The sequence below is a fragment of the Mustela lutreola genome, chromosome 7 (assembly GCF_030435805.1).
Source record: "Mustela lutreola isolate mMusLut2 chromosome 7, mMusLut2.pri, whole genome shotgun sequence".
Taxonomy (NCBI): Eukaryota; Metazoa; Chordata; class Mammalia; order Carnivora; family Mustelidae; genus Mustela; species Mustela lutreola.
Window position 1 is genome coordinate 70,334,892 of NC_081296.1, and position 26,800 is coordinate 70,361,691.

Consider the following 26,800-nt stretch of genomic DNA (forward strand, 5'->3'; position numbering starts at 1 on the left):
TAAGGTTAGAAATTTTGGTGTCGGGGCACCTGGGTGGCTCAGTGGGTTAAAGCCTTTGCCTTTGGCTCAGGTCGTGATCCCAGGGTCCTGGGATTGAGCCCTGCCTCAGGCTCTCTGCTCAGTGGGGAGCCTGCTTCCCATTCTCTCTCTGCCTGCTTGTGCTCTCTATCAAATAAATAAATAATTAATTAATTAAAAAAATTTTGGTGTCATCTTTGATACCTAGCATCTGGTATTCAGTGATTTAACATAAAGAGGTATTCCTTGATCAGATTGAGTTAAAAAACATCTTCGTGGTTGCAGAATAAAGAATTGACTGGAAAGGAAACAGCAGTAGCTTCCTAGCTAGTCTCCTTGCCCAGGTCTGTATTTCTTTCAGTCGGTTCCTACCCTTAAAGCAAATCTGATCTTCCTCAAAACTTACATTCAGAGTGGCTATTTCACTGCATTAATTCTGATGTCTAACTTTTAAGGACTTCCTATGGAGTGGCTTCAGTGGCCTTTAGCTCCCATGATCTCCTGAAATTTGGAAGCACAGGATATATAAACATTCAATAGGAGACAGATATGATGAGAGAGGAATAGGTGCTATTAAAGACAAGGGATAAAAGTTTGAAGAAGGGGGGCACCTGGGTGGCTCAGTGGGTTAAAGCCTCTGCCTTCGGCTCAGGTCATGATCTCAGGGTCCTGGGATCAAGCCTCGCATCGGGCTCTCTGCTCAGCAGGGAGCCTGCTTCCTCCTCTCTCTGCCTGCCTCTCTGACTGCTTATGATCTCTGTCTGTCAAATAAATAAATAAAATATTGAAAAAAAAAATTTGAAGAAGGAAGGAAGGGCAGGACAGATCAGTACAAAATGCTAAGTAGGGTCAAGTTTAAGTGTGAAAAATGTTAGTTGATGAGGTCTCTGTTAATCATTTAATGAGAGACAGTTTTGCCCCAAGGTGAATTTAAATTAAATTAAATATATAAGATTGAAATTATAAGGTACAAATATATCATTTTATATTAAATAGTAAAGGCTTCCTGTAGATAAGGTTTGAATTCATCCTTAGGGGAAGGACCTAGTTGGCCAGAGACAAAGAATCAGACATGGAAGGTAACAGGCAACATTGTTCAAAGGAGGACCTATCTGGCCAGGAAGAAATAATGGCAGGAAAGTTAGATAAAGTTATTTGGGAATCAGAAAGAGAACCTTGAGGCAGTGGGGGAAGCTGGAAATAGTATATACCTAGCTAGCTGTGTCTCAAGGGAACCTTGGACTTTCAGTCAAAGGAAATGTTAATTTTCATCCAAGGAAGAAGCTAAAATGGGGAAAATTTAGGTCTTCAGCCACAAAAAAATTAGTTCTTCTTGTTTAATGAAGTCACAATCTACAAAGTTCTCCTTATTACTCAGAGGACAGTATCATACCACACAATTAAGGATTGTTTCTCTTCCTCTATCAAGCAGGTGGAAGGAAGCTCCTGGAATGTCCTTTTACCTTTTCTCTGCATAACTAAATCGTAGCCATCACTTTCTTTTCTTTCTTTCTTTCTTTTTTTTTTTTTAAGATTTTATTTATTTGAGAGAGCGCGTGCAGACCCAATTTGAGGGGAGGGGCAGAAAGAGAGGGAGAAAGCAGAGTCCCCACTGAGCAGGAAGACTGGGTCAAGGCAGACACTTAACTGAGCCATCCGGGCACCCAATGTAGTGATCATTTTTCAAGGATCAATTTATGATCTCTTTGGAACCTCTTGGGGATTACTGTTCCTTAATATGGAAGCAAAAGAAAGTGGAGAAATATGAAAATAAAAGGAGACAAAAAAGAAAAATGGGGATAGGTTTCAAAGATCTTTTTAGTATAGAGTAAGTGCTCAATATATTTTTGTCAGTTTAATTAATATATTAAAGCTTAAAGAGAACAGTACAAGACTAACTATACCAATATACCCAGGAAAAAAAGGAACTAACATTACTGAATGTCATACTCTGTACTGGACAGGTGTTAACATATTTTATTTCATTAATCTTCTCATTTTATGAATGAAGAAACAGGCTTAAGAGGTAAGGCAGAATTCTAAACTCAGGTCTTTGATTACAACAACCCTTGCTCTTTCCAGTAAACTGTGTTGCCACACAGTATTTTATATGTATGTTTATAAGTATATAAAATTAGGGGTGCCTGGGTGGCTCAGTTGCTAAAACCACTGACTCTTGGTTTTGGCTCAGGTCATGACATCAAACCCTGCACTGGGCTCTATGCTTAGTGGGGAGTCTCTTTAAAGATTCTTTCCCTCTACTCCTGCCCTGTCTCTTTCATGTGTGCACCCACTCCCTCAAATAAATAAATAAATAAACAAACAAATCTTTTTAAAAAAGAAAATCCAAAATTATATAAAATATATTATGTGATATTATATAAGAGCAGTATCTCACCAACAAATAAAATAACTTTAGAGTATTCACTATGTGTATTAGTTGCTTAGGTCTATAACAAAGCACCACAAACTGAGTGGCCTAAAACAACAGAAACTTGGGGTACCTGAGTGCCTCCAACTCTTTGTTTGGACTCAGGTCATGATCTCATGGGTGGTGGGATCAAGTCCCACAGGGGAATCTATACTTAGCAAGGAATCTTCTTGAAGAGTCTCTCCCTCTGCCCCTACCCCACTTTCTTTCTCTTTCTCTGTCTTCTAAAATAAATAAATCAATCTTAAAAACAACAACAACAACAAAAAAAAACCAACCCCAAACGCAGAAACTTTAAAAAACCTGCAAAACTTGTTATCTTACAGTTTTGGAGAACGGAAGTCCAAAATTAAGGTGTTGTCAGCATCATATTCCCAGTGGAGTCTCTAGGCGTAAGATTCTTCTAGCTTCTGATAACATCAGGTGTTCCTTGGCTTATGGCAGCAGAACTCTGGTCTCTGTTTCCATCTTCTATAGCTGTCTTCCCAATATGTCTGTATATCTTTTGTCTCTTCACATGGTGTTTTCTTCCCTAATTCTGTTTTCTCTTCTTCTAAAGATGCTGGCCAAATTGGATTAAACTCTGCCTTAATTCAGTATGACTCTGTTTTAACTTGATTACATCTACAGTGGCTCTCTTTCCAAGTAAGGGTCATTCACAGGTACTGGGAGGTTAGGACTTCAACATATCTTTTTGGGCACACAATTCAGCCCATAGTAAATCTAGAAATCAATTTGGAGTGAATTGAATCTTAATAATATAGAATATTTCAATCCAAGTATGTGGTGTTTCTCTATTTTTTAGCCTTCTTTAAATTCTTGCAGCAGCGTTTCATAATTTTCAGTGTATAGCACTCCTATGTATTTTACTACATTTATTTCTAAGTATTTTGTGTACTTGTGCTATCAAAAATGAAATTATATCTTTTGTTCTACTTGTTCTTTGCATAGAAATGTGGTTAATTTTTGTATATTGATTATTTCTGTGCATTAGAGCTCATTCTAGTGTTAATGGAATCCAGGGAATTCTAAGGAATCTACCAGTAAAAAGCCACAATACTCATTAGTAATAGGTTTTTTGTAGCCTGCTTAGAATTTAGAATTTTTTATGTGTATCATTGTATCATCTACATATAATTCCTTTTTTTTTTTTTTAAGAGAGGGGGAAGGGGTGGGACAGAGGGAGAGGGAGAGATAGAGAATCTTAAGCAGTCTTCACATCTAGTGTGGAGCTTGATGCAGGGCTTGATCTCACAACCCTGAGATCACAACCTGAGCCAAAATCAAGAGATGGATGCTTAACTGAGGCACCTGGGTGCCCCTCTCCCCTTTTCAGTTGCATGATTTTTATTTTTCCTTGCCTTACTACAAAAGCTAGGACCTCTAATACAATGTTAGATAGAATTGGTGAGATTGGATATCCTTGGAGAAAATGCATTTGACAAAATTTAATACCCATTTATGACAGGAAACTCTAAGCAAAATAGGAATGAAAGGAAACTTCTTCAAATTCATAAAGGGTATCTATCAAAGCCCCCAGAGCTAACGTTTTATAGTTTTATATATATATATATATATATATATATATATATATATATATATATATGATTTTATTTATTTACTTATTTGACAGACAGAGATCACAAGTAGGCAGAGAGGCAGGCAGAGAGAGAGGAGGAAGCAGGCTCCCCGCTGAGCAGAGAGCCTGATGCGGGGCTATGCGGGGCTCCATCCCAGGACCCTGGGATCATGACCGGAGCCGAAGGCAGAGGCTTTAACCCACTGAGCCACTCAGGCGCCCCCAATTAAGATTTTATAATACATTTGATGTGTGATGGGGATTCAAAGATGAATCCCTTGATACTGGTTTGTGCAGTCTAGCTGATGGTGGCGCTATGACCTGAGGTAGGAACCTTAGATTAGAAGTTAGTTTGAGAAAAGTACAAATTTAGGTAAATTGCGTTTGAGGAATCTATGAAATATCAAGTAGTTATTGGAAATACAAGTCGGGAACTCAGTAGAAATGATGGGTTAGGGACAGATTTAAATCTGTTATGGTTGATAAAATCATAGGAATGGTAGGTTGTGGAGGAACCGGCATATATAGTGCAGAGCTTTGCAGCAGATAAAGGTTTAGTAGAGGAGAAACAGGTTTAAATGGTTGATAAAGATTAGCCAGACAGAAAGGAATGAAAATCCCCAGATACTGTCGTGTCATGGAGGCCAAGGGAAAAGAGTTTTGAGAAAGAGTTGTCAGTGTTAATTGCCATATTTGTTTATTATAATTGTCTCTCCATATCTAGACTGGAAGCCAGGCATGGCTGTATGTTCTGTTCATCTGTGTACTTACACAGTTCTTGGCATAACATTACTTAATAAATGTTTAAGGTTTTGGGGGGCAGGGTCCATTTCTTTTTATCTGCTGTGGTTAGAGTATCTGGCTAATACCCACTTAATAATTGTTGAATGAATGACCAGATCTACATGTTTATATAGCATGTCCTTTTTTTTGCATCTTTTTTTTTCTGTGTCTTCCAACTTTATATTATGAATTTCTTAACTATAAAAATCTAGACTAAAGCATGTAAACATGTACATATTTGGTATTTTACCCTGTAGGTATAATACTTAATAAGTAAATATTTGGTGATTGAGTAGTTTGCACTGGCTCTCAAAGCATGCATAAATATGTGCTAGGGCTACCATAGATATCCATATACCTGATTACACTACTTTTCTGGAAGGCATGGTCAAAATTGTCTGATGTAAAACTACTCATTATTAACTAATTTTCTTTCTAGACAGAATGTATCTTCTCTTTGAAATGTATGCTAGTACATTTATTTTTTTTTAATTTTTAAAGTTTTTTTAAAAGATATTATTTGTTTATTTGACATACTGAGAGATCACAAGTAGACAGAGAGGCAGGCAGAGAGAGAGAGAGAGAGAGGGAAGCAGGCTCCCTGCTGAGCAGAGAGCCTGATGCAGGCGGGACCCAATCCCAGGACCCTGAGGTCATGACCCGAGCCGAAGGCAGCGACTTAACCTACTGAGCCACCCAGGCGCTCTGCTAGTACATTTAGATTAGTATTTTGTTCATGTAAAAACCCAAAAATATTTTTCTGGTTCAATTTAGCATCTAAAAGAAGAGAAGAAAACCTTGGGATTAATTTAGTGGGAGTATAAAGAAAAAAATCATTATATATTGCATATCTTTAGGGACTTGTTTTGTAAACTGGAAGCTAACTTGAATAAATTCACAAAGAATAAAATGAAATAAGTCCTTTTCCTGACATAGTACTTTTGATTTTTTCAAAGCATGATATATACATAAGTCATTTATTTGGGAAAGTTGAGTGTCTACCATGGGTTATGTGCTAGGTATAGAAAGATGGTAAGATTCAGTACTTGTTCTTAAGGAACTCAATGTAATCAAAGAGATGCGTGTCAAGAAATAATCCAGGGGTGCCTGGGTGGCTCAGTGGGTTAAGCCGTTGCCTTGGGCTCAGGTCATGATCTCAGGGTCCCGGGATCAAGTCCCTCATCGGGCTCTCTGCTCCGCATGGAGCCTGCTTCCCTCTCACTCTCTCTGCCTACTTGTGATCTCTCTCTGTCAAATAAATAAATAAAATCTTAAAAAAAAATCCATAATGCATTTTTTAAATGCTACAGTAGAACTATTTACGAAGGGATTTGAGAGTACAAAGGAATAATTAACTGCTTCAGGAAGTCAAGAAGGAAAGGATTCACTGAAGAATGAATCCTGATGGATGAAGAGTAGTTCACCAAACTTGGAAAGGGGTAAAGCCAAAGAAACATAAATGAAGCCAGGAAAGATTGAAAGTCTGTTGTACCTTCACGGGTGAGGCAGTTTAGTAGGAGAGTGGCATGCAAGGTGGTGAAAAGGAAGGGAATTTGTGGCTGGAGATAAAGCTATTTAGGGTCAGACTCTTTATTATCATTTTTTTGTTGTGGTGGTAAAATATACTTAACATAAAATTTATTATTTTAGGATCTTAGGGATGCTTGTGTGGCCCAGTTGGTTAAGCGTCACTTTTTTTTTTTTTTTTAAGATTTTATTTTATTTATTTGACACAGAGAGAGAGAGAGAGAGAACAAGAAGGGAGAGTGGCAGGGAGAGGGAGAAGCAGGCTCTCAGGGATCATGAACTGAGCTGAACGCAGACACTTAACCGACTGAGCCACTCAGGTACCCCAAGCATCCAGCTCTTGATTTGGGCTCAGGTCATGATCTCAGGGTTCTGAGATTGAGCCCCACACTGGGCTTCATGCGGGGCATGGAGCCTGCTTCAGAATTTGCTATTTTGACCATTGTTTTTTTTTTTTTTTTTTTATAAGATTTTATTTATTTATTTGACAGACAGAGTAGGCAGAGAGGCAGGCTGAAAGAGAGAGAGGAAGAAGCAGGCTCCCTGCCCAGCAGAGAGCCTGATGTGGGACTCGATCCCAGGACCCTGGGATCATAACCTGAGCCGAAGGCAGCGGCTTAACCCACTGAGCCACCCAGGCGCCCCCTTGACCATGTTTTAAAAGATGTTATTTATTTATTTATTTGACAGACAGAGAGAGAGAGAGAGACTGTGAGAGAGGGAACACAAGAAGAGGGAGAAGGAGAGGGAGAAGTGGGTTTCCCGCTGGGTAGGGCCCCCAGTGCAGGGCTGGATCCTAGGACCCTGGGATCATGACCTGAGCCAAAGGTAGACACTTAATGAGTGAGTCACCCAGGGACCCCTGTTTTAACCATTTTTACGTTTATAATTTAATGGCATTAAGTACATTAATACCCGTTACCACTATCTATTTCTAGAACTGTTTTTATCATTTCAAACAAAAACTCTGTACCCATTAGGCAATTCCCATAAACCATATTCCCATAAACCAGCTCCAGATAACCTCTATTTTACTTTAGTCTCTATGAATTTGTCTATTCCAGATTCTTCATACAACTGGAATCATACCATATTTGTCCATTTCTGTCTGGCTTATTTCACTTAGCATAATGTTTTCAGGGTTTACCTATGTTGTGGCATGTATCAGAACTTAATTCCTCTTTATGGCTGAATAACATTACCATCTTTTTCTCTCTGTGTATATATATCATTCTGTTTATGCATTTATCTGTTGCTGGATACTTGATTTGTTTGGCTATTGTGAATACTACTACTACTTTGAATATTGATGTAGAAGTATTTGTTTGAATCTGTTTTTAGTTCTTTTGGGTATTTACCTAGGAGTGGAATTGCTGAATCATATAGTAATTCTATGTTTAACTTTTTGAGGAAGCTCCAAACTGTTTTTCACAGTGCCTGCACAATTCTACATTCTTACCAGCAATGTACAGGGGTTCTAGTTTCTTTTTATCCTCATCAACGTGTTTGTTTATTTTGTTTTTAATAATAGCCATTGTACTGGGTATGAAGAGATACCCCACCTTATTTGCATTTCTCTCTAATGATGTTGAATCTTTTTTCATGTGCTTCTTCGTCATTTTTATCTTTGGAGAAAGATCTGTTCAAGTCTTTTGCCCATTTTTAATTGGATTATTTGTTTTTAGCTAAGTTGAAGGAATTCTTTATTTACTTTAGATGTTAAACCCTTTTCAGGGACACCTGGGTGGCTCAGTCTGTTAAGCAGCTGCCTTTGGCTCAGGACATGATCCCAAGGACCTGGGATTGAGCCCTGCATCAGGCTCCTTGCTCAGCAGGGAGCCAGGTTCTCTCTCTGCCTGCTGCTCTTTCTGCTGTGTGCTCTCTCTCTCTGACAAATAAATAAAATAAAGTCTTCAAAAAAAAAAAAACCTTTTCAGATACATGATTTGCAGATGTTTTCTCCCTTCAGTATGTTGTTTTTTCACTCTGTTGATAATATCCTTTGATGCAGAAAAGTTTTTAATTTTGATGGAATCCAGTTTCATCCATTTTTTTCTTTTGTTGACTTTGCTTTTGGTGTCATAGTTAAGAAACCATTCCCAAATCAGAGGTCATGAAGATTTCCCCCTATATTTTCTTCTAAGAATTTTATAGTTTTAGCTGTTAAGTTTAGGTTTTTGATCCATTTGATTTACTATTCCTGTATGGTGTAAGGTAAGAGTCCAACTTCATTCTTTTGCATATGGTTATCCAGTTGTCCCACCACCATTTGTTGAAGAGATTTTTTCTCCCCATTGAATGGTCTTAGCATCCTTATTGCAAAATCAGTTAACATATATGTGAGGTTTTATTTCTGGGCTCTCTGGGGCCAGACTCTTACAAGTCTTAAATGCCATACTCTAAGGAGTTCTAGTTTCACCTTCTAGGTGATAGAGAACAATATAATCAAATTTGTATTTTGAGAAGATAGTTATGGGTATAGTATAGAGGATAATTATAGAGGAAAGAAAATGAAATCAGGATCAGTTCAGAAATATGTTGTTGCAGAAGTTTAGGCAAGAACTGTGGATCCGTATTTCAGACAATGGCAGCAAGAATAGAGAATAATAGAGTTGAAAGACCGGTGCATTTGATCTTCATAGCTAAACTCCAGAGTAGGTAGGACTTGTAGTTCCATTTTATAGATGAGAAAACTAAAGCTTTTTTGTTAAAGATTTTATTTATCTATTTGAGAGAGTGAGAGAGAACGTGCATGCACACATGCACAAGTTGGGGGAGGGGCAAGAGAGAAAGGGAAAAACAGACTCCTTGCTGAGCAGGGAACCTGATCCTCGGACTCAATCCCAGGACCCTGGGATCATGACCTGAGCCAAAGGCAGACGCTTAACCACTAGGCCACCCATGTCCCCCGAAAACTAAAGCCTTTAAAAGTTATTTGCCTCTGGTCTTTAGTACCTGATGTTGGATCTAAAACCTTGCATCTTCTGATTCCTAATGCCATAGTTTTTTTTAATGTATCATGGTTACTTTCTCAGATGGAGAATTATAATAAACATGGGACACAAGGGATTACTTTTGGCACTGGTCGTACTTAACATTTTTAATGAATGACTTAGAAAAAGTTCACAGTCTATAGGTGGCACTCTTTTTTTTTTTTTTTTTAAGATTTTATCCATTTATTTGACAGAGAGAGAGATCACAAGTAGGCAGAGAGGTAGGCAGAGAGAGAGAGAGAAGCAGGCTCCCTGCAGAGCAGAGAGCCCGATGCGGGACTCGATCCCAGGACCCTGGGATCATGACCTGAGCTGAAGGCAGAGGCTTTAACCCACTGAGCCACCCAGGTGCCCCTACAGGTGGCACTCTTGAAGGGGAAGGGTTATTAACAAAAAGATCATTAACTGAGTTGGGAAAAAAGTTGAAGCATTTAGGAGAAAATAATCCAAAATGTACTTACTTATAGAGTAAGTAGCTCGGCACCAGCAAAAAAGGAATCGGGAATAAAGTAACATGTTAGGAAATTCTTTGAAATTCCCAGTTTATGATTTGAGGGACCACCATGTTAGGTACTGGGAACTGTAAAAAAGATATTCTACTAGGTAACATATGTTGAACACTTACTATGTGCCAGGCAGTGTTGTAAACACTATTTGTTTATCTCAGTCCTCTGAGGCAGATAATATTCTCATTTTACAAATGAGGAAACAGAAGCACAGAGAAGTTAATAAGCAGTTCGGCCAAGGTAATAATAAGTTATGAATTCAGAGTTCAGACCCAGGCAGCTTAATCTTAGAGCTGTTCTTTTAAGCACTATGTTATTGGGCTTTCCATAGTCACGGTCTTTCCTTATGCACAACACTGATCAGTATTAATTACATGAGGGAGGTTTAATAAGGATACAAAGAACAACTGAAATCAAGGAATGAAAGGTCAGTTACTAAAGAACCATCTAAAAAGACCTGAAAGTGCATATGACTAAAAATATGGATAGAAACTTTCCATACCAAATTCTCCAAGGCGGTTTTGTGCTTAGACACATTCTGCTTATTAGTGACCCATTCTGGTAGCCACTTGCCTAATGCCATATGCTATCTTTTACTGTAACTGGAAGAAAGGAGGAAACTATTTTAAAGCTTAGAGGAAAGAGTTTCTTAACAAGTTTTACTTCTTTAAATAGTACTTCTCCCCCAAAATTCAATAATTGAATAAATTAAATTTCTCAAATGTTAACGGTGCCTGGAATGCCTTCAGTTCAAGATTTGAGTTAACAGCATAGTGTCTGTATTTTCCAAATTGAAAATCAGGACATCATGTCTGAAAAAGAATTTTAAAAAACCCCCAAAACAAAAAACTATTGAGAAAAACTGCATAACATAAAATTGACCACCTTAACCATTTTTAAGTGTATAGTCATGTTAGCAATATACATATTGTTGTGCAGCAGATCTCTAGAACCTTTTCATCTTCAAAATTGAAACTCTATACCCATTGAACAAGCTCTCTTTTTTTCCCTTCCCCAGCCCCTAGCTGAAAGAGAATTTTCTTCATTTGAGAAAAAAATTTAAAAATTATTGCTGTGGCATGAAATTACATGTTTTATTGCACATATAAGGAGTCCCTTTCATTAACAGAAGGAAATTATATTAAATTGGAACCTTTAGAAAATCTAGGACATATACTCACTCAAGGTGCTGAGGACTGAAGTGAGCTTTCTAGTACAATGACTTCTGGGGAATTAGTATCAGAAAACTAAGGACTGATTCTACCACCATCAGTTTTTTCATTTGGAAGTAATGAGTATGATCACTTGAGATAACTTTCGTAGAAAGGGAGGCTGAAACCCAGTTTTGGTCTTCTGCTATGTAGAAGGATTATTGCTGGAAGTAAGTCTGGTAGCTTATTCTGAAAACAACAATATATTCCCTTAAATTCACTCTAATCAGGCTTTTGCCCTCATCATACCAACTGCGGTCTAGTATTTGAGTATTGGCTAAAATCCAGTTATCAGTTCTTAGTCATTATTTTACTTCACCTATGAGCAGCATTTGATACAGTTGTTTACTTTCTCTTCTTCCTTGAACCATGTTCTTCATTTGGGCTTACAGGAAATACTGCTTTCTTTCCACCTCACTAGTCATTCCTTCTCATTCTGTTTTTCTGGTTCTTCCTCAAATAGAATACTCCAAGGCTTAGTCCTTGAACCTCTTTTTTATCTACACATAGTTCTTTAGAGAGTTCACCCTGCCACCTCTTTCAATACCATTTATATACTGATGATCTCCAAATTTATAGCTCTAACCCAGAGTGTTCTCTTAAGTTCCAGCCTTGACATTTAACTCTCTACTCATCATCTTCTCCTGGATGGCATATATGGTTTTGGACTTAACCAGTCCGAAGCCAAATTCCTGATCTTTCCCCTACCTCAAAACTTCTATGCATAGTTTTTCCTAGCTCAGTTAATGGCAACTCCTTCCTATCAGTTTCTCAGGCCAGAAGCTCTGGAGTCATTCTTGACCCTTTCTTAGCCCCACATCAAATTTACCAGCAAATCTCGTTGGCTTAGCTTCCAAATAAATCCAGCACCCAGACACTTCTCTCTACCTCCTTTACTACCTTTACTCTGTCTAAATTGTCACCATCTCTTGCCTAAATTATTGGTGATAACTTAACTAAATTCCTTTCTTCTTGCTCCTTGCTCCTACTTCAGTCTGTTTTCAACATAGCACTATGTTAAAATGCCAGTTAGGTTATATTCCTTACTTGCCTAAGATGCTCCAATGGCTTTCATCTCAATTGCAGAAAAAGTCCTGAGTCTTTCCAGTGGTCCACAGGCCCTAGACCCTCTGCTTCCCTTACATTTCTCTGACCTCTTACTACCCTTGTTGCTCATTTCATTCACACCATGCTGGCTGTTTTGATCAGTTCTTTGATGTATCAGTCATTTTCCTGTGATGATGTTTTTGCACTGGCTATACCTTCTGTCCTGGACCCACTTTCCCCACGTAGCTTCATGGTAACTCTCATTCTTAAAAGTTTTCATTTAAATGATAGGTTTTTGTTAAGGCCTTCCCCCCATTTTCCATCTCTAATGTATTTTCTCCACAGCACTTACCACTTTCTATGCTATTGTATGACTCCTTTGTTTATTGTAATAAACATTACACTTTAAATATTATAATCTTCTGGCAAGAGCAGGGATTTTTGTCTTTTGTTGTGATTTGCTATATCCCCAGTGCTTAGAACAGTGACTTGCATGAAATAGCTGCTCAATAAATATATGCTGAATAAATTAACATAGGAAGAAATTAAAAGCACACTTAAGACCTAAAAGGGAATTTGACAACCCAACACTGGGTAGTTCTGGTAGGAGGTGGCTAGGATATGACTGAGTTAGAGGGGACCTGGAAGTGGAAGCTGTGACTAGGGCCTAATAGCACAAAAAATTGGGAACATGTTGGAAGGATGGGAATAGTGAATATAATGAAATTCTTAGTTATAGAAATTAACATTATGATATTGTAGAATCAGCTTAAGTCTTGGTTTTTAATTTGTAGTGGTAAAAAGGAAAGGAAAGGACAGTCTGATGAACCATGGACATAGGAAAAAGTAGTTTAAATTAGAGATGGTTAAAACTAGCTTGACTAGGGGCACCTGGGTGGCTCAGTGGGTTGGGCCTCTGCCTTCGGCTCGGGTCATGATCCCAGGGTCCTGGGATTGAGCCCCACATCGGGCTTTCTGCTCTGCAGGGAGCCTGCTTCCTCCTTTCTCTCTGCCTGCCTCTCTGCCTACTTGTGATCTCTGTCAGATAAATAAAGAAAAAATTAAAAAAAAAAAAAACTAGCTTGACTATGTCAAGGAGACCATTTTTGATAAATGGATAAAGTGGTTCCCACCTTTTGGAAGGCATTAAATGCTTGGTAGAAGAGTTTTAGATTTCACACTATGGGTAATCGTATTCTATTATTGGATTTCGACTAGAAGAAAGATTTTTATGGAAAACAAGTTTTTGCCAAGATGTTTGTCACTACCATATGGAAATAGATAAAAGTGGGAAAAAGACTGGTGATAGGTTAGATTTCTTCATTTATTTATTCTGTCATAATGTTGAGTGCCTGAATTGTGCCAGGGGATAAGGGGTGACCAATCGAATAAGATCTCTGCTCTTACAGAGGTTCTGTTCTAGTCCACCTAGATGAAAATAGTCCTTGTAGTTTAAGGTGGTTGCCATGAACATTAAAAGAGTTAAGGGTCAGATCTGAGAGAAATTGCAAAAGAAGAATTGTCTGGACCTGGTGAAAGCTTGTGTGGAGTGTGAATGCATGCAGTTCTAGGCACTAACAGGCTGGTTAATAAGATGAAGAGAGGGAAGAGGCAGGAGAACCGAAAGATAAACCGAAGGTAGTGCGGAAGCGGAGAAGGGTTGCTACTTTGTGGAGAAACTATTTTTATTTTTTATATTTCAAGTTTTAAGGTTTAGTGAGGTGTGTAAGTAGAAATGCTTTATGAACTAGAAACGGCAGATGGGGAGGAGACTCTTCCTCTCATACCTTAAAGTCTGCCTTTCTTTCCCTACCAACCTCTCCTTCTCTCCTTTCTGTTTCTTAGTCCTCCATCTGTATCATCTTATGTGGCTTAAAATTTATCACTGACTTGTGGTATCTGACTGGCTCAACTGGTAGAGCATGCAGCTCATTCTCAGGGTTGTGAGTTCTAGCCCCACACTGAGTGTGGAGCCTACTTAAAAAAATCAGCTGGTTAAGCATCTGACTCTTGGTTTCAGCTCAGGTTGTGATCTCATGGGTTGTGGGATTGAGCCCTGCTTGGGGCTTCTCTATCAACAGGGAGTCTGCTTGAAAGAATCTCTCCCCATGCCCCTTGCCCCATTGGTGCACACTTTTTCTCTCTCCTCAAAATAAATAAATAAATCTTTAAAAAAATTATCACTCACTCAACATGCTCTTTGTGGTTTGACTGAAGATATGGCTCTACATCTTCCTCATTCTAGGAACTAGGCAGACGGAGCAGCCCCCATCTGAAATATCAGTTGCGATGGTAGAATGAGAGAGTAGTGAATTATGCTCCTTGTAATTTCTTATATCTGGGAGTGATTCATGTTGTTTTGCTCATATTTATACAACTCTTGATCTTGGGATTGTGAGTTTGAGCCCCATGTTGCATGTAGAGTTTACTTAATTAAAAAAAAATTAAAGTTTGTGAACTTCAGACTTGCATATTCTTGGGAGAATATATCAAAAAGAAATTGGGGGGGGGGGTTGTGCCTGGGTGGTTCGTCAGTTTGTGGAGTGTCTGACTCTCAGTTTTGGCTCAGGTCATAATCTCCAGTTGTGAGATTGAGCCCCTTGTTGGGCTCCACACTCAGCACTGAGTCTGCTTGGAATTCTTCCTCTGCCCCTCTTCCCGCTTGCATGAGCACTCCCCCCAACCCCCAAATGGGTGAATAAATAAAATCTTTAAAGAAAAAAAAGATATTAGAGCTGCCGTTGGACTATATTTGTTTTTCAGTTTCACCTGGACCACTTATCTTTTTCTTCTTTTCCAGCAGACTTGTTCATTCTTTACTACCTATCTAGCTGAGATTCTGTGATTGGTTGTTTCAGTTCAGTTTCTCTCTTGTACGTGCCATTATTCTCTCTTGTACATGTCTATTTTAAGCATAGCTGGAGAAAAAGTATATAACCAGACTGGTACTTGTAGAAATTTATGCTTAGCTGCCTCAAATGGGTTTTCAGCAGCCCTTACAAATTACAATACTCTCTAGACAGCGTTATCTATTCCAACAGCTTTCAAACTTCTACCCTCCTCAAGCCTTCCGCACCTTCTTTCCCCCATTTAAATTCCTCTTTCCCTTCCTATAGCCCAGCAGGTGATCTTGTCTCCTTTTTGACCAAGAATTGGACAGGAACTGATAAATTTTTATTACCAAATCTGTAGGCATACCTACTTCTCTAACCATATGTTTTCCCTCCTTGTTGGGGTTAAAAAAAAAAAGTTCCTACTTTCTCTAGGCCCAGCCTCTGTACCTGTTTTCTGGATTTAATTCCCTCCACCTTTACAAAGACCTTGTAATATTATTAATCCACTCTCCCTCTTATATTCAACTTCTCTCTACTTGCTCCTTGGCACTTAAAAAATGCTTGCATCTTTTCTTCCTTTCTGAGTTACATTTCTTAAAAAGAGAATTGTCTTTGTTCACATTTGGATTTTCTCTTCCTACTCCTGATATCTCACCATCTTTTCACCCAGCTCTCTGTGCTCTTGGCTTCCATGACACCAGACTCTTGTTTTTCTTCTCTCAGTTCTTTTGTCTTTTCTGATTTTATTTCTCTAATAGAGAGAGCACATGAGCAGGGGCTGAGGAAGAGGGAGAAGTAGGCTCCCTTGCTGAGCAGGGAGCCTAGTGTGGGGCTTGATCTCAGGACCCTGGAATCATGATCTGGGCCCAAGGCAGACACTGAACTGACTGAGGCACCCAGGCACTCTGTGAAGTTTATTTATGTAGTTGATCTAGTATATGCACAGTGTCATGAGCACAGACTCTTGCGTGGCACTGCTTGGGAGAATATTCAGAATCTACTGTAGGCATATGAAATAGAGTACAGTTTCCTTATATGTAAAATGTAAAGCCTACCTCATAGGATGTTTGTGAGAATTAAATGTAGTATACTTATAAAACACTTAGCACAAGAACCAACACAAAATAAACATTAAAAAAAATTTACACCCATCAGTTTGTATCAATATCCCATTTTGATCCAGCTGGTATAGGTGCCGGCCAAAGACATACTATAGATTACTCAATCACTAAACCTGGCTGCTTATCAGAATCACTTGAGCTCTTAAAAAAAGATTTCTGGGCCCAATCCCAGACTACTAAATCACACTGGAGTGAGGTGGAGGAGGTAAGAATATGTATTTCTTACAGCTCTCTAGGTGATTCTGAGCATGATCCAGGTTTAGCAGTTACGTTATAGAAGATAGAATTGCCTCTAGAAATCATCTGAGTATGAGATATAAGGAAAAATGTTTCTGGTGTGGAGAAAAAGGAGCCAGAAATGACATCTGTAAAAAGCCAATTATATATAGCCTTTGGGATCAATGGTCAAAGTTGTGCTGATTGCCCAAGAACAGGTCATAATGAAAGTGAAGCATGCACAGCTGAGCCATTTTCAAGGTCCCAGAATGAAAAGAGAAGCAGAGCAACTGAGCTGGTAACAGCTGCCAAAATTAATTCAAAGTAGCCATATGGGATGGGGAAAGCACTAAAAGAGCTTCAGAAAGAGTTGGTAAAAATATAAAGATTAAGTGTTAGGTATTGGAGGAAGAAAAATTAGAGGAAAATAGATGAAATAGCTGGGGATGAGTGAGAAGTGCTATAGGAAACTATCAGAAGATAATTGTTACTAAAGAAAGAGATAAAGAACATATGTCTTGGAAGACAGAAAAAAATGTTTCATGAATGATAGTAAACACATTTTAAGAGATTAATATGGGAAAGGCCAAAGACAGCGTACATAATCAGCCAATTATAGATTGACTTCAAATCCCAGAGAAAAAAGCATTGCAGAAGAGGAGAGGGAAACTAAGGCCTAAGGCAATGAAGTTGATAACAAGGGGAAATAAATGAGGGAGTTTAGAAGTTAAGTTATTGGAGGATAATTAGAATTATACAAACACGAATAAAGTACAATTTAAGGTAGAAAACTATGTATCACAGAGAGTGTGGAGCATGAAGATCTAGGGAGTCATTCAGCAAACATTTACTGAGATGGATGCACAGGGGTGAGTGAGAGACACAGTCACTGTTCTCATGGAATTGTCATTTCTGATAAACCTTGGGAGTAGAAGACAAGGTGACATTCTTATTGGAAGTAGGACGGTGTGTGATAAAAGAATGTTTAGTTTTTGAAAGGATTGAATATGAGGTTCTTACCAGAGGACTTGAGTCAGGCAAGGTATTTTGAGTATTGTGGGTTTTTGAAGGATATGTTGGAATCCAGGTTGGAATCTATCTGATAGATGTAAATTAGGCAAGGGCATGGGGTTGTGTTTGTGTGCACACGTGCATCTGTGTGCATGCATGTCTAACACATACTTCTTATCCCCAAAGAAATTTGATAGAGAAATTATTTGAGATCTTGCATATTGTAAAAAAGGGAGTTTTGGCAAAAGTCTGAAAGTGACCAAAAGGGACCTGTATAGCCAGACAATGAGAGTCCTTTCATAAAATAATGATTAAATAATACTTCTTAGAGTTTATGTACTATTACCTGTCTGGAATATATTTAGGGGGGAAAAAGTATTCCTATAGCATTGCCAATTCCAACAGAGTTTTTGTGGTAAAGTGAAATGTCTTTTTCTGATCATGCAATAGTGAGAACTTAAATTAGTTTCAGAACAATTGGGAAGTTTTATCAGAGTCATTTAAAGGTAAGCAAATTCATGTTAGAATACCAGAAAATTAAAACTATGAGGAGGAATAATCAGAAGGGAAGCCAAGCTTCCTTTTGAAGGTGATGAGGTGGTTGAAGTATTAAAGAAGTGAAGACTCTCAGAGGGTTAAAGCCAAAGGAGTTAAAGAACTGATTAATGAGAAGCTTAAAAGGAAAGGAAGACAGAGTTGAAGAAATTAGTGCAAATAAATCAGAAGCCAAATAGGAAAAGTCTTCATAAACAGACTCAAGATAGTAGAAAACATAAGATTAAAGCCAAAATTAAGTCATATATTAGATTTTGCAAGAATACAAAAAAAGTTTCATGTTAGCTGAAAACACATTCAGATTTCCTTGAAAGGATAACATTGAATGTTAGAAGGATTCTTTATGAAAATATTTTAGAAGCTAGGTAAGAACTGAAGGGGGTGATGAGGTGTATATATGGAGAGAAGAGACATCAGACGCCTATGATATTGCAATGTCAAAAAGATGAACAGATTAGTAGCAGACATCAAGAGTCTGAAAGTGAGCAATACAGTAAAATTGCTGTAGAGGGAAGAGAACTTCTGGGTTTAATGATCTACCAGCTGGGCTCTGCTGAGATCTTTGAGCAAATCCTTGGCACCTCTGTTCAAAGGCATGTGGAAGGTGTGATAACTTGCACAATGAAACTACTGTTAATAGGAAGTGAGAGAAATTGGGAACTGGTACTTGCCGGTAATACTAAACAATACTAAAATATAAGATTATTGTGAGACTCCTGCTGGAAAGATTGACAGGAATAATAGAGAACATGAGATGCGAAGGGAACACTGTGCCATAAGGGGGAGTGGGGTCTGAGAAGCTAACTGAAAAATTCTTCATGGCAAAGGAATGGGGTAGAAAATTTATTATGCTTGGAGTAAGTAAAGACTTATCTAGACAAGCTATGATTTTCTCTTTAATACCATGTAAAATACATTATTCCAGAGCAGCTTTTGAAATGTGAGGACTTGATATATATGCCATGGGATCAGCATCTCCGTTCTCAAAAAAGAATATTGAAGAGGAAATTAAAATGATAAGAATAAAGCAGTACTGTTCATATAATCGTGTACTATTTTTGTGGTCTGTAGACTGAATTTTCTTTCTCCATTAAATTTTTTTTTAAGTATATAAGGATACAAAAGAGACAGTTTAGGGAAGCTGAGCACTCATAGCCTAGCATTTAAGAACAGCATCTCTCTAGCAATTTAAAAAGCAAGTAAAATAGAGTGTAGAGAAGTTGGAATAACATCATAAAAATGGATAAAAAACAAAGTCATGCTAACTTGTTGAAAACAAGAAAAAAAGATGGTTATGTTCTTTGGGGGGGCAAAAAAATGCAAAGAAAAAGGAGGGGGATCCTGAAAATAAAGGAAGTGGGAAAGAATGTAAACACAGGCTAATTACAAATGATTGAAGAGTAGTTCTTAGTGATCAGCTGCAGAAATTGGTATCAGTTTATCCTGCAACCTCTGCACCTTTCCATCAGTGATCTCACCATTAGTCCCCTTGGCTTTAATTGCCTTTCATATGCTAATAAGCCTCAACTCAGTGGTGCAGAAGCTCCAGCCTTTTCCAGATCTCTTTTGGGGTGTGTCACAAGTGCCCTCATATTCAGCAGGTTCAAACCTGAAAAAAATCATTCCCCCACTTCTTCCCACCCCAAGTCTATTTTTCTTGCTTCCCTATTGGGGAGTATTCCATCCTTACTCATTTAGTGTCCTACTTTAGAAATCTGAACATTGTGCCTGGTGTTTCTTCTTTTACCGCTGTTATCTAATCAGTCAGCAAGATTATTCATTCATCCTCTTTCATATTTCCCACATATATTTATTTCTCTGTTATTCTATTAGTTTAGACCAGAGGTTGGCAAACTTTTTTTTTCCATAAAGGGCCATATTGGAAATATGTTAGGCTTTGTAGGCCATATGGTCTTTGTCACAATCACCATAGCTCCAGCCAGAGATAATATGTAAATGAATGGATGTGGCTGTTTCCCATAAAACGTTATTTATAGACACTGAAATTTCCATTGCATTTAATTCACAAAATATTATTCTTCTTTTGATTTCCCAACCATTTAAAAATGTATAAACCATCCTTAGCTTGACATCCCTCCCAAAACAGGAAGCAGGCCAGATTTGGCTCACAGGCCATAGTGTGCCCTTCCCTGGCCTAGACCATCATTTTCTTACCTGAAATGCAACAGTGGTCTCCTGCTCTCCTACTTTCCTTACCTGGTCTCCCTCGCTTGTCTTGTCCCTCTGGTCCATTCATCACACTGAAACCAGGTTGCAAATTGGATCTCTTTACCTTGCTTGAAGTCCTTTAAAGGTTGACCATTGCCATTGGAATTTTTTGGCAAGACCATTCATAATGTGGACCTTGCTTACGTTTGTAGGCATATTTCTTGCTATTTCCTTCTGTCTCTTACAGCTTTTTAGAACGGTTTGAAGTTTTTGTAATGTATAGTATTTTTCACTTCAGAGTTTGGACACATTCCTCGAATATCTTTCCTCCTTACCCTCAGCCCACTTCTACCTGGCAAAACTTTACTCTTCCTCCTGGACATATTTTAGCTATCATCTCCAGAAGCTACCCCTCATTCCCCTAAGACATTTCATCTAAGGAGTTAATGTTTCTACTAAGTTTTCCTGTCATGTCTGTAGGACCTAATAATAGCATTTATTTTACTGTATTATAATTGACAAGTTACTTGACTGCCTCTCCTAAATAATAAACTTCTTGGGTGCCTGGAGTTTGTCCATTATTTTATCTCCAGTTTCATATCCAGTCCCTGTAATACCTTTGGCATTTTCATTTCTATTTTTTTGCATTAAAATTTTGACAAACAATTTTTATATCATAAAACTTTACATTTTAAGATGTACAGGTCAGGTTTTTTTCTCCAGTTCAGTTTGGTTTTTAATAAATTCACAGTACTATGCAACTACCACTAATTCCAGAACATTTTCATCACCACCAGAAGAAACCCTATGTTCTTTTGCAACTGGCTTCTTTTACTTAGCATATATAATGTTTTTAAGGTTCATCCATACTGTTGCATGTACAAGTACTTCATTCCTTTTTATGACTAAATATCAACATCATATTTTAAACTCCATTCTTCAAAGCTACCAGGACTCTAGGGGAAAAAGAGAGAGAGACTCCTAGATTGCCACTTCCGTTTCAACTAGAACAGGTATGCTTTTATTAGTTATTTGTTATGGATAAACTTTCACTTGAAATTTGAAAGTCACTGGCTCTCCGTTTGAAGAGTATACTCTTCTTAGGGCTAAAGGACTTTTTCTCCAATCTTCTTTATCACTGTTTTTTCCCCTTTATTATGTGTTATAACCAAACAGTATTTTGATCAGGACTTCATATGTGCCTCATGCTTGCTTGCTTGCTTGCTTTCCTTCTTTCTTTTTTAAAGATTTTATTTATCTATTTGAGAGAAAGAGAGAGATATCGAGAGACAGCACAAGTCGGAGAAGCAGACTCCCTGCTGAGCGAGGAGCCTGATGCAGGACTCAATCTGAGGACCCCAGGATCATGACCTGAGCACCGAAGGCAGCTATTTAACAGAGTGAGCCACCCAGGCGCATCATGCCTCATGCTTTCTTTGCTCTTTAACATTTCTAATGCAGTCCCCTCTATCTAAAATATCTTTTTCTACCAATTTACAATTTTACTTAGCCTTCATAGCCTAAGTCCCTTCCATAAAGTTTTCCCTGATCACATCAACTAAGATTCATCCCTGAATTCCTACAGTAATTATACTGCTTTAGGTGCTGCCTTGTCTACTGATTCCTTGAGGCTACTCTCATGTTTTCCAGTTGTTTTATATTCTCCCGTCCAGTACCTTGGCATAGTAATTTTTTAAAAATGAGAATGAAAGTGACATGGCCTTTAAAAAAGGAGTAACCTCACTCCTGGGCATTTGTCTCAGAGAAGTGAAAACTAATGTTCATGTAAAAATCTGTACATGATTTTTCATAGCATCTGTATTTGTAATAACTAAAAAGTAGAAACCACAAAAATATATAGTAGTTTAATTTTTTTAAAAAACAGTAGTACATTCATATCATGGAATACTACTCAGCAATAAAAAGGAATGAACTATTGATATATGCAACAACTATGTGTTATGCTGAGTAAGAAAAATCTTAGAAGTTCACATGTTGGGGCTCCTGGGTGGCTCAGTGGGTTAAGTCACGGCCTTCAGCTCAGGTCATGGTCTCAGGGTCCTGGGATCAAGCCCCGAATTGGGCTCTCTCTGCCCAGCGGGAAGCCTGCTTCCCCCTCTTTCTCCTGCTGCTGCTCTGCCTACATGTGGTCTCTCTCTCTATGTCAAATAAATAAATAAAATCTTTTTTTAAAAAAAGATCATGTTACATGGTTCCATTTATATAAGATTCTTGAAATGACAAAGTTGCAGAGATGGAGGACAAGTTAGTAGTTACCAGGGATTAGATATGGTGTGAGGAAGGAGGATAGATTTGAATATAAAGGACAGGATGAGGGACATCTTTGTGATGATAGAGTATAGAGTATTCTGTATCTTGGTTTTGGTGGTGGTTACATGAATCTGTACATATGACAAAATGACATAGAATTAATGCTTACATGTTGTACCAATGTCAGATTCTTGGTTTAGATGTTATTCGTGGTTATATAGGATGTACGCACTGGGGGAGTTGTGTGACAGGTACATGGGACTTCTCTGTGTTGTCTTTGCAATTTCTTACAAATCTATAATTATTTCAAACTAAGAATTTTAAAGCTTTCTCTTCAGAGATTGAGGAGGTATTTATCATAATCATTTTGGTACTCATGGAGCTGCTTCTATCAATATGAATCTGTAAAGTTACTCTTGAGGGTGACAAGGGAACCTGTTTGTAGCGATATTTTAGTTGCATTTACCAATTCAATGAAGCCTTTTTAAGCAAGAACTGGTACAGTAGTTCTTTGTGGGTGAATCCTAGCTCTCCAAAGCCTTTTTAAAAAACTTTTTTTAATTAAGTGCTGAGCCTGGGGTGTCTGGCTGTCTTAGTTGGTAGAGCTTGCGACTCTTGATCTCAGGGTCGTGAATTGGAACCCCATGTTGGGTGTAAAGATTACTTAAAAAAAAAAAAAAAGATTTAAATAAAGTTCTATGCCTTAATTTGAGTCATATTTTGGTATACTTCTAAGTTCTTACTGTTCTTTTATATTGGCTCTTGAAGGGCAGTGAACACAATTATAGGTCCTGTGTAGTATATGTTATCTTATGGGAGCTTAATAAGCATCAGTTATTTTTGATTTGCCATTAACTAATTCAAATAATTAGTTCTTTTCTTAATACAGAGTTAATAAGAGGTCTCTTCTGGTAAGATTTTGAAAAATCCCATTAAGCAATATTCAACTCAAACTTTTAAATGTTTGAAAGTTAGTAGACTATATAGTAAGTAAAATGAATATCCTTTTACAAATTTAAAATGAGTATTACAAAATCAGAATTTTTCTCTTAATTCTTTTTGGAAAGGGGTAGATTTGTAGAAGTTAAGAATTTTTCTTTTGCATTTATGATCAAGCTCAAAGTGCATATGAGCCAAAAAAAGGAAATATGAGCAAAACTGTATATTCTATAGTAAAATGAAACTTAATTTTTTTTTCAGGTTAAACTACAGAGCAACATATCATATCAGATGGCAGATATACATCATTTAAAGGGTAAGAAACTTTTTTTTTTTTTTTTTTTTTTTTTTTTTTTAAAGATTTTATTTATTAATTTGACAGAGAGAAATCACAAGTAGACAGAGAGGCAGCCAGAGAGAGAGAGGGAAGCAGGCTCTCTGCCGAGCAGAGAGCCCGATGCGGGACTCGATCCCAGGACTCTGAGATCATGACCTGAGCCGAAGGCAGCGGCTTAACCCACTGAGCCACCCAGGCGCCCCAAGGGTAAGAAACTTAATTGCAGATTAAAGATAAATAAAGTTCACAAAATGTCTAAAATCCTTAAGAATTAAATAGTTAGAAAATAATATAAAATTTTTTTTTTTTTTTAAAGATTTTATTTATTTATTTGTCAGAGAGAGAGAGAGCGAGAGCGAGCACAGGCAGACAGAGTGGAAGGCAAAGTTAGAGGGAGAAGCAGGCTCCCTGCGGAGCAAGGAGCCCGATGTGGGACTCGATCCCAGGACGCTGGGATCATGACCTGAGCCGAAGGCAGCTGCTTAACCAACTGAGCCACCCAGGCGTCCCAATATAAAATTTTTTGAACAGAGTGATTCCAAGGCATTTATCCTTCTGTCTTAAGATAGAATAAAAGATTATAATGTTGCTTTATATATAATAAATACAAGTTAAAATTTGCATTTAAATCTTGTGTGGTAGACTTATTTCATGCAATGAAATGTTGTTAAAAGAAGCATCAGAGAAAATTGAGCTGTAGCTTCAGAAGCTATCAGATTTCTAGGGAAAAGGTTAAGGGATAATCCCTTTGTACTATTTCCAGCTGCTAAAATAATCCATTCAGGTCTAGAGGAGCTTTGGACAGGTCCTCCATGCTTAGTGTTTTAGATACCCTGGGAATAGAAAGAAACTTAGAACAGAAAGAAAACTTGAAAAGAAAGAAGCCAGGAAGGAAGCATCTGGGGGATTCAGTTGGTTAAGTGACTGCTTTCGGCTCAGGTCAAGATCCTGCATCCCAGGATCTAGTCCCACATCCTGCATCGGGCTCCCTGCTCAGCAGGGAGTCTGCTTCTCCCTCTGACCCTCCCTGCTCTTATGCTCTCTCTCTCAAATAAATAAATAAAATCTTTAAAAATAAAAAAAAAAGGAAAGAAATAAAGAAGCCAGGAAGAAACCTGGAGCTGTATGTATATATTCCCCCCTTAGGTGAAAAAATATATCACTAAAGCTTTTATAAAAAATAATAATAATTAAGGAGAATAAACTCTATATACATTATTCCTTACATTACTTCACACCGTCACTGGCCTTTGGAATTTGGAGTCTGAAGAGCACCCCCCTTCCCTCCCACCCTTTTGTTACAGCACTATATTATTTTAAAACTTTGCAACAATGACTCTAAGATTTTGTATGTGGTTAATAAATGCTTTGTAATTTCAAAAATGTATCTTTATAACCATTTTAATACTCTTTAGGTAGAATTAGATGTTACATTTTTTTTTTAAAGATTTTATTTATCCATTGGACAGACAGTAGTAGTAGACACAAGTAGCCAGAGGGGCAGGCAGAGAGAGAGGAAGAGAAGCAGGCTCCCCGCTGAGCAGAGAGCCGGACGTGGGGCTCCATCCCAGGACCTTGGGATCATGACCTGAGCCGAAGGCATAGGCTTTAACCCACTGAGCCACCCAGGTGCCCCTAGATGTTACATTTTTATTGTCTTCTTGAAGAAGCTAACCTGAGCTGGCTTTGTAGTTTATTGAAGTTTTGCTCTTCACCTAGCAAAACCATCATTTTGTGTACGTGTGTGTGTGTTGTAACTTGAAAATAGAAATTATTTTTTACTATCTGTGATTTAGAACAGCTTTGACGTTCTCTTAGAAATTTACTTCCTGGGTGGCCATGTCTGTTTTTGTTGCCTTTGTGTCCATGTTTTACTCTTTTTGACTCACAGCAGTACATCAGGAAGACACAGAAGATGCCACTCTGTCAGTGCTGCTTTCTGCTTGCTATTTTCTTAAAAGATTTATTTATTTGACAGACAGAGATCACAAGTAGACAGAGATGCAGGCAGAGAGGGGGGTGGGAAGCAGGCTCCCCGCCGAGCGGAGAGCCCGATGCAGAGTTTGATCCCAGGATCCTGGGATCATGACCTGAGTCGAAGTCAGAAGCTCAACCTACTGAGCCACCCAGGCACCCCTCTGCTTGCTATTTTAACAAATGATTCTGTTTGTCATCAAAGTACTTTCCTATTAAATAATCATAGATCAGTTGAATGAGAGTCCAGTGGCTTGTGGTAGTCAATGCCAAAGAAAATGACAACCCATGTGACTGAGTAAAAATATTTATTTATTGTATTGTGTGCAATGATGTAGATCTTGAGATGTTCAGAAATTTTCTGTGATAATCTTTATTGGTAAGAAAGGCTTTGATTTGAACTCATAACTGTACAACTTTTGGTCTTAGTGCAATTACTAAAGCTTGGACTCTTAGGAGTGAATATCCTTTTAAATGGATTTTTGCACTTTAGGAAGTATTTCTACTGAAAGAAACTTCAAATCAACTATAAAATTCAAATTGGACTCTTTTCATTGAAATTAATATTGGGTATAATGGAATTAATACACACTAAGACTAAAAAACCTTATGGTAGTTAATATTTTTTTGGAAATGAAAAGAATGAGAGTTGGTTTTTAATCCCTGAGATAACAAAGTAACATTTTAGTATACACCCATTTATCTTGAATAGCTTGCCTATTACTGAAAGGAAATTTGAAATAAAAATTTTCTAGAAGTAAATTTATTTATTTATTTATTTATTTTGCCTTAAGTGTTGGTTCTAGGCAACCCATTTCTTAACTACATCTCTCTCTTTTTTTTTTTTTTTTTTTTTAAAGATTTTATTTATTTATTTGACAGACAGAGATCACAGGTAGGCTGAGAGGCAGGCAGAGAGAGAGAGAGGAGGAAGCAGGCTCCCTGCTGAGCAGAGAGCCCGATGCGGGGCTCGATCCCAGGACTGTAGGATCATGACCTGAGCCGAAGGCAGAGGCTTTAACCCACTGAGCCACCCAGGCACCCAACTACATCTCTCTTGAAGGAGTATGGCCATGCCTTTCTGTAATATACCCTGGTGTTACTGTCAGAAGTAGAACATTCTGCATGATCAGCTATAGACCTGATCTCTTGTTAAGTTACTCTGAGAAACCTGCTGTGGTTTTCAGGGGGAGCCACAATAGACATAGAGTATCTTTGGGTTTAAAATAAAGAAAACAAGGGGTGCTTCGCTGGCTCAGTTGGGTAGAACATGCAACT

The 26,800-nt window shown here is 38.0% G+C and overlaps 1 protein-coding gene across 2 annotated transcripts in view; it reads left to right on the top strand.

Annotated features, from left to right (window-relative positions):
- The window catches only part of GOLM2 (golgi membrane protein 2), a 107,238-nt gene that overhangs the window by 8,406 nt on the left and 72,032 nt on the right, over nucleotides 1-26,800 (top strand). For both annotated transcript variants that reach the window (XM_059181394.1, XM_059181395.1), the window contains exon 2: nucleotides 23,473-23,527. In XM_059181394.1, the coding sequence (XP_059037377.1) occupies nucleotides 23,473-23,527 (55 nt within the window). The remainder of the gene's footprint in view (nucleotides 1-23,472; nucleotides 23,528-26,800) is intronic.